Source organism: Anguilla rostrata, chromosome 17 (genome assembly GCF_018555375.3).
Source record: "Anguilla rostrata isolate EN2019 chromosome 17, ASM1855537v3, whole genome shotgun sequence".
Classification (NCBI taxonomy): Eukaryota; Metazoa; Chordata; class Actinopteri; order Anguilliformes; family Anguillidae; genus Anguilla; species Anguilla rostrata.
This window is the reverse complement of record NC_057949.1, coordinates 14,657,062-14,666,093: the sequence shown is the minus strand read 5'-3', so window position 1 is coordinate 14,666,093 and position 9,032 is coordinate 14,657,062. Positions and strand designations below refer to the sequence as shown.

Genomic DNA, 9,032 nt, shown 5'->3' with positions numbered 1-9,032 from the left:
GTCCCCTCAAGACACAGGACACACGGGTCTCAGACCTAATGCAGACCCACGGCTCAGCCACCTGTTTCTCCCTATGCACCATCGCCCAGCTATATCCAGGCAAGTTCAGTTTCAACACCATATAAACATATGATGCTCATTTATTGCCCATTGCAAAGTTCTCTTTGAACTTTGTAGCCTCAACCAAAGACACAACAGTAAACAATACCTAGGCTTTACGTTCAGTACGCCTCCACCTTTTTCATGCTCAGTATGATTAAAATATAAAAAGACACGGCGGTCTATATCACAGTAAAGTTTAGAGATAGCCACCAACAGGTGCAATGACACCAGGGGAATAGGCGGAGGAGGAACTGCAGCAGCGCCAATGAATGTGAAAAACCGCCCAACATAATGGTAACACTGCTTAGGCTATGTCGAATCGGAGGTAGAGGCCGTAGAATGAAGCAAGGAGTTATGACATATGTAGTGGTTAAAAGTGAAGCTGCTTAAATGTGATTCATTTATGAAATAATCTCCAGGCCCAGGTTTCCCCAGTGTGTCTTATGATGTTAGCATCTGTTAGCTTCTCCAGGCCAGGTTTGCCAGTGTGTCTTACGATGTTAGCATCTGTTAGCATCTCTGAGGTACAGGTTTCACAGTGCCACATATTCACAACAACAAACAAATCCATAGAAAAAAAATTTAATTGTCTTATCACAACATACAAAACCAGTCTGTCACTTCAAAGGGTGATTATTGTGGAGGACCTTCTTACAAAAGTACAAAAGATGAAAAACAATGAGATATCAAAGTCATATTTAAAGAAACACACGGTTGAAGGCACTGGCAACATAAGATTTCATTTTTTGAAGAAAAAAAACCCCCACAAAATAAAAAAAAAGAAAAAATAATAATAATAAAATTCTCAGAGTAATTAAAATTTTTTTGTATCACTGATTTAAAGTGAAATAACTGTTTTGCAAAGAGAGAGGTAAAGGCAGAGTGTTTTACAGCGAGGCGGATCACCCATGGCATGGCGTCCATGTTACGAGTACCTTCAATACACACAAAATACAGGAAATCTCGAAGCGCCCACACAGGAAAGGTCTCTTGCTGGGTGTGGCTGGTACAAAGTGCATTGTGGGGGCCGGGACGAGAACTGAGAAGGGGAGGGGGAAGGGGTCGGAGTAAGGACGGGCAGGGGCAGTCCGGGAGGAAGGTGACAGAGGACTGAGCGTGAGGGGCTGTGCCGGTCGCCGCGGTCTCCCCCTATGGCAGTCGGCGAGGGAGATGAAGTATCTCCTTCCTTCACGGCTGACGACAGAAACTCGTCGTTCGAGTGCATTTCGGCTGACCCGCCCGGCTGAGTGCGTGAATGAACACCTGGCTTTTGACTGACAGATAGAAAAGTAACAGGCCCATTGTAATCTTCCCTGTCTTTCATCCAAAAAAGAGAAATAAACACATGGTCGCCCTCATCTCTCCCTCTCTCTCTCTCTCTCTCTCTCTCTCTCTCCGTCTTTCTCTCCCAGTAACCGCGTGACAGAATTAGTCTCAGCTTGGCGATACTCAGGAGCAGCGGGTGATGATCTCAGTGCTGTGCTCTTCCTGGACAGGCTGCCCAGACCCGCTGTTTCTCTCAGCACTCCTCTCCTCTCCTCTTCTTGCATCCTCTCTCTCTCTCTCTCGCTTGCTCTCTCTCTCTCTTTCCCTCTCCCTCCAGCTGTCTGCTGTCAGCCTTCACAACTTGCGGATGACCAGGACTGTGGTCAGGACTCCGGCCAGAAACACTCCCACTGTCTGCCAGGTGGGGGTGCCGAAGTACGCCCTGATGCCGTCCTGAGGGGGAAACGGACGACAAGAGAGATGTCCTCACCGTAAAACCAAAACAAGCGATGACCACAAGAAAGAACCCAGAATTTTAATGCAGGCAGTGACGCCCGTTCAGCGATGGTGAAGGGGAGGGGGGGGGGGGGGTTCAAGCTTACCCAGCCTCCTTGCTCCCTGATCCAGTTGATCACGTGGTCCCGCATGTAGTCCACCGTCCAGCTGATGATGGTGCGGATAATATCCGGGACCTGGGTCACCAGCGCCTGGCGGAACAAGAGGGAGCCATGGAAACTGTGCCCGAGTAAGCCAATCGGCTGGCTGCCTTCTACAGCAGCCATTTTGCAGTCCCTGCTGTGACCCACTGTGCATGCTGGGTTTGGCCGTGTCCAGATTTTCAGACAATAGTTGAAAAAACCACAATATAAGGTTTACCGTTTTGACATTAACTCAAAACTTTCAACGTATTAAAATCCCCTCACGCAAGCCCCTCGAGTAGCCAGGAAACCAAGGCATCCTGGGATTGCTTAACTCAGACATTCATTGCACCTGCAACCAAACTATGAGTCGAAACAACAAACTCTGTTGTTCTGGCTTTAGTAATACACTACAATGATGCTGAATATGGAGTTTCTATAAAACATAAAACTATTCATAAAACTATTCTTGGACCACCAAAAATTTGTATTCCTCATAGCAGCAAGATAAAGCAAACAATAAGCTGAAAGAATGCCAATAGTGAAAAAACGCTGCTCACTATATAGCGAAATAAACGAGTGAAATTCTTGTGTGATTAAACCACGTCATTCTACAATCAATATCAACCACTAAATATGGAATAAACACACAATCCTACCATTGGTTTTAGGCATAGAGATTTCCCTTTCAAGATTCAGTGGTCATTTATGGTCTTTGGCAATCAGTTTGTGAAATATACACTTGTTTACAACTCCTGTATACCTCCTGACATAGCTGTGCGTAAAACCACATTCTGTTTATGGCTCTGAGAACACAGGGCTATTTGTGACATAACGTGGCCTTACGTTGGTAATGCTCTGGTTCAGCTATGGTTGAAATGAAAACCAGCATAAACAGTGGTTTGCGTACGAAAAAAAGAAGAAGGTTCACCTTAATGACCAGACGGCAGGCAAAGTAGAAGAGCGCCACCACCCTGCCCCAGTTGAACTTTCCGTCTGAGAAGATCTCACAGGCCACCTTGAAAAACACGTCTTTACAAGGCTTCAGGGATGAATCGTTTATCATGCTAGCAAATAGAGAGGGGAGAAAAACACATGGGTTATTAAGGTCATTAAACTATACTGCCCTCCTGTGGCAATTCCCAGCACTACAATTTATTTTTACAAAAACCAAACACACTGTACGTGGTGTTATTTGTTTACTGTCCACAGTACATTAGTGTCATTTTTTTTAAACAACAGAGGAGGTTACACAAACCAATCTTGCACCTCGGGATAATTCAGTATTGTGGACATACCTGCACCCCCCTCCTCTGACAACAGCTGACAAGGCCAGTCTGACACTGGGCCCGGTTCGTTACCCGCAGAAACCCCTCCCATCCCCCTCACCTCTGCAGCTGCGTGTTCCCATCAAGCTCGTCTCCGATCTGCTGCAGGCACTGTGCCAGCTTCTTGTGGTTAGGGTCGCACAGCTCGGTTCCTCCCAGCTGACTGCGGGTAACCACGGCGTTCTCGTCCCCATAGCGACGCACGCGCTCGAAGATGAAGCTGGGGCGCAGCACAAGAAGCGTCAGCGGGGCGCGTATGGCAGACGGACAGCACATCACATGACTTAGAGTACATCACATGACGTACAGTAAACATGACCACACCAAGCTAGAGAGAGCCACAGTGCACACACTCAGATTCAAATGAGGGTGCAAACGCACCATCCATCCATCCATCCACCCATTATCTATACCCGCTTATCCTGGGCAGGGTAGTGGGGGTGCTATTCCAGTGTGCATTGGGCGAGAGGCAGGAATACATCCTGGACAGGCCGCCAATCTATCACAGGGCACATACACCATTCACTCACACACTCTTTCTAATTTGCCTGCCTGCTTGCCTTTGCACTGTGAAAGGAAACCGGAGTACCCGGAGACATGGGGAGAACATGCAAACTCCACAGAAAGGCCCAGGCCGGGATTCGAACCCACTGCACCGCCCTCTCAAACGGACCAAATGGATGGATATGATGAGGCACACTGACAGAATTATCTTTAGGATGAAAAGTGTACTCACTCCTTCAGTAAGGCTGTTCCAACTTCTAATACCTGCTCTGTGCTTTTCCCTGGGAAAACATAAGCGTGTCAGAGTGACACCACAAATGTACACAGCTAGTAGAGCGCATATTGATTACATTCTTGTCTTGTCATTCTGACAATGTAAGCATGAGTATGTTTTACATTATTAGGCACCCCCCCCCCCCCATAAACTTCCTGGAACTGCAAACGCATTGACCAAACTGTCACACAGATAACTGCAAAGTCAGAACATCCCCAGCTTCAGTTTCAGTTTTCTTCCAACGAGTGTTTATTACACATCAGCAGATAAGAATGTAAGGTTCATTTTACCAGCAGTCAAACACCTCCTCTTAAAATAATTATAATTTAATTACACTTCCAGTGTTATTATGCATTTTTCAGGTTCAAAGAAATAATTTTACACAAGTAACAACTTGGCAAATTACATAGAGCACACTGCCTCCATCTGAGAAATGGCCAGTTAAAAAAATAACTCTTAATTAGAATTTATAAGCTAAATTCTGTTTTAAATTATCCACTACATATTTGCTGAAGTTGTCGTTGGGATTTCTCATTCTTTGACTTTGTCTATTAAATTCAAGAATAAGAACAGCTATAAAGAATAAGAAACATCTTCAGGACAACAATTCCTGAGCAGCTCAGTTTGTGGTTTAACTTGAGCTGCTTTCAATAACTCTTGCGATTTTTCTCAAGCCCCTGCGAATCTTTCAGCTCACTTTGAAAACAAGTATTTATTTAAGCCACCAAGCATACACAGATAAATGATATGCATTTGGGGAGCCTTGATGAAAATTCCAGCTACCAGCCCAAGATGGAATCTTGCTGGAACCAGCTTCTGCTCCAGCTGAATATCATCTAGAATTTGCTGATGTGTCCCTTGTTTGTACCAAGCTGGTCCACCAGCTGGACATGATCTTGCCGGCACGGTTGCTGTCTCAACCATCTTGTTGCCAGCTTGCCCATCTCCAAATCAGCTTAAGGCCAGGATGGAACCAAGTTGGCATTTCCAGTAAGTAATTACTGATGCCTCTGTCGTTCCAATTCAGATTCTTTCCAGATCTGAATTTCAGGCCAGTTGGCATTTGTACAGAACATGTATCCTTCTCTTGCCGGTCTACAAAGGGAAGCCGAAAGTACAATAGACTTAGCTAATTAGCTGGTTTAGCATCTAACAGGCTAGCTGTTTACCACCCAAACTGCTGTATGTTTGCCATACACTGGAACATCGTAATTTTGCAATTCATTAATCAGAGTAGTTGTTTAGTCTGTCCAAACTTTGAGTAAATCCTGGTTGACCATTTTCCACTCAAACAGAAACATATCAACTAACTAAATGACCAATGACAGTGCAAAAAGAAAGCGAGTAGTTGGCTAAGCAGTTTCCTTCAGATGTCAAGAATAAAGGACAACATTTGCCTAATGAATTGAACATCGCCCGATCTTCGAAGCTATTTTAGTTTTGCGTTCTTTTACACATGTACTAGATATTTAATTGGCCTGGAACCACCAATTTTCGAAAAACGATTTAATTGATATCGAAGCAAACGGCGGAAATCAGAAAATCTAACTTAGCTACCTAACGTCCATTAAATATTTAATTGATTTCCATGTCGGCTAGCCAGACAATAAAGGGTTAGCTCACATGGTAACAAAAATGAAAATGACACTGAAATGTCCCCACATATCTAGCGCTATAACCTGTTTACCTTACGTCGTGAGCCGATTTACTGTCCGGCTAGCTAAATATGTATGGGCATGTTTCAGCTGGTATAAGCCACTGCATGACGATATCTAACGTCAGTTTATTTTCTAGCTAGCAATCTAGCAGCAAAAAAAACTAAACATGAGATCAATACGGGATAAATCAATCAATTTGATGTATACACAATCCCACTGATGTTTCATTTCAGTGTTCCGGTTCGTAACCAATTTATTTAATACATATTGTCACTTACCCCGATCACTTCCTCCCGACAACGCAGCCATCTTATTATGATTTTTTCCTTTCGGAATCTGTAGTTCCGCCTAAACTAAGGTCATGTGACATTTACCGTCACAGAACTCTATGTGAAATTGAGGTTGCTGACAACAATCTATGACTATGCCCTGGCCTATTCAAACGAATAACAGCGTGAGAAGGGTAGTGTCGTAGCGTATCTCTTAACAAAAACATGATTTTAGCGTACAAAGATGGCAAATTATTCATGGATTCAAAGCACTGTCTATAAATAATTAAATAACACCTACAATATCTAGGCCTGCCATTAAAAGTATTGATATCAAAATGAAGCCATGTTACAACAAACAATATTCGCTATCTTAGCTCACACAAATTAAACAAGGTCTATTCCAAAGCAATGCGACCCTAGAGTTCCTAAATTATTTAATGTAATTTGCCCTGTTTTTTTTTTTTTTTTTTTTTAAACGGGGCTTGACAAAGGGTCAATTTCAAGAGGACACTGTTTACATAAGCTCACGCAAACAGAAACAACCATTTGATACATGGAAACAAAATCCGGGTGAAAATCAGTTTCAACCAATCAACTCCTTTTAAAAAATCTGGATATTTTTCAGTGAAAATCGGTGAAAACACCAAAAACAATGAACTTTAGGCATTGCATACATGACAGACCTGCTAATTGTTTGTATGTGTCATGGTTCTGTGGTTTGTCTGCGTTCCCCTTTTTGGGCCGCCAGATGGCGGCACTTCAGTTTTTAGTTCTGTTCTGTTACCCTGTTTAATTGTATTATTGTTTTCAATTATTCAATTATTGTTTTTTGGTTGTCTCGTTTTCCCTTCCCTCTCTGTGGCCTGATTATGCATTGTGCCCCGCTGTGTCTCGTCAGTGTCTTGTCTATTTACGTGCTTGTCTTGCCTGACTCGGGTGCTATATCCTTATGTGTGCTTCTGATTGTGTTTCTGCCCTGCATGTTTCCTCCTGAGAGTAGCTTCCTGTGTTTTTGCCCACATTCCGTTTTTACGTGCTTTTGGATTTTCTTTGTTTCCTGTGTTTTGAAGTTTTTCTTTGTGTTTATTGAGTTGCCCTGCGAGGCCTTTTGTTCCCTTCTTTTGTTCCGGATTTGTTAAGTAAAGTCTTCGTTTCAATTCCGTTTGGAGTTTTGGGTTTTTTTCCCCTCACTCTGCGTTTGGGTCCTAACCACCCACTTTTGTGACAGTATGTTGGTCTATGATCTATAGACCTAGCTGACTTTCATTTAGAAACCTGCCATTTGCAAGCTACAGTAGCCTGATTTAAAAAGTAGCTAACATTAGAAATGGCAGAGCAGTCAATTTGACCATTGTCACTAAGAAAATCAATGAACCATCCATATGGCTCCCCTTTTATAACTTAACCTAAAGATATGTATGGAACATTCTGTTATAATTTGAAAATCAATATTGCATAAGGAATTCAAGTTATAAAAACTTACTAACGGTGAAATTGGCCATCAGTCATCTTGCCTGTATGCTCTTGATCAATTTGATCGCTACATGTAATGTCGTTGCTGCAGCCTCACAGAACAAGGAAAGGCAAGAGCCAAAAGCCAAGAACATCCTTGGCCGGGTGTCAGTATAAAATATGTTGTCCATGCAAAACCTGTTGCCTTCCGCTTGCTGTACTGGTGTCATTCATACGTATCAACCCCTTATTGGAAACATCGCGAAGCATACATAATTGTGGTTATTCACAAAGGATATGTTTTGAACAGTCTCACCATTAGGAAATGGCTAAAGGTCTTCAAGATAAATAGTTAGCTAAAGCAAGGGAACTGCAGTTGCTTTAGAATGCAATAAGACATTCTCAAGTGTAAAATTGGCCAATCTGTATTTGCGGATCAAGAGACATGTGAGCATTCATTGGAATTCAGTAAGATCAAAAAATTCAAAAAGGAAACTCTCAAACTTACGTCATTGAATGCATGTGTCTCTTGACCTGTGGGCAAGTGGGCAAGTGGTCACCAAAACCGGACAACTGAAGATTGACTGGTCTGACAAATCTCGATTTCTGCTGTGACATGCAGATGGTAGGGTTAGAATTTAGTGTCAACAGTATGAATTCATGGTCCCATCCTGCCTTGTGTCAACTGCCGGCTGCTGGTGGCGGTGTAATGGTGTGGGCAAAGCTATCTTGGCACACATTTGGCTCCCTATGGACCATAATTTGAATTTCACAATATATCTAAGCAGTGTTGCTGACTATGTGCATCCCTTTCTGGCCACAGTCTACACTTTTTCAAATGGATACTTCCAGCAGGATGCACCATTTCACAAAGCACACATCATCTCAAGCCAGTTCCACAAACATGACAGTACAGTATATTGCACAGTCCCCATATCTCAAGGCCACAGTGCACTTTCGGAATAAGGTGGAATGGGAAGTTCTTAGCATGAACTTGTGGCAAAAAAATCTGCAGAAACTGTGTTATGCTAACAAGTCAGCATTGGAACAAAGTCCCGAAGGAATGTTTCCAGCACCTTGCTGAATCAAATTTGGGCAGCTCTGGAGGCAAAAGGGGTCCTACTACCTCGTACAAGATAGGTGTACCTAATAAAGTGGCCAGTGAATTCATATTGCAATATGAGTGAAAATATTTTTTGCCATCTACATTGGTGTTCCAAAGAGGTAAATTGTTTAGAAATCATACAGGGTTCAGCCACTAGAGGCATAATTCTTCCTGTTACTGCAGCGCATCCTGGGGGCTTTTATGCCATAAGGAGAAGGTGGAAATATGAAAACGCTTTCAGGTCATTTACGTTCAGTTTGATGCGAAGAACCTGCATATATGCATGCTTAACGTTGTAGTCTGACCGTAACTACATTCTATCAAATAACCATAAAACACAAATTTATCATTAATCGCACCTTCCTGGGGACCTCCTCGAAAATCTTACGTCATTTCCTGTCCATGCTGTCTTGGGCCCTGCGCGCGCATGCAA

At 43.1% G+C, this 9,032-nt stretch overlaps 1 protein-coding gene across 1 annotated transcript; it reads right to left on the bottom strand.

Moving 5' to 3' along the window:
* Positions 1–668: 668 nt before the first annotated feature.
* On the bottom strand, positions 669–6,158 carry baxa (BCL2 associated X, apoptosis regulator a). The gene is made up of 6 exons (XM_064315240.1): positions 6,049–6,158; positions 4,071–4,119; positions 3,396–3,554; positions 2,938–3,073; positions 1,971–2,075; positions 669–1,821 (listed from the first exon to the last, which is right to left on the bottom strand). Exons 1-6 carry the CDS (start codon positions 6,077–6,079, stop codon positions 1,723–1,725), a joined length of 579 nt encoding a protein of 192 aa, XP_064171310.1. The 5' UTR covers positions 6,080–6,158; the 3' UTR covers positions 669–1,722.
* Positions 6,159–9,032: the final 2,874 nt, after the last annotated feature.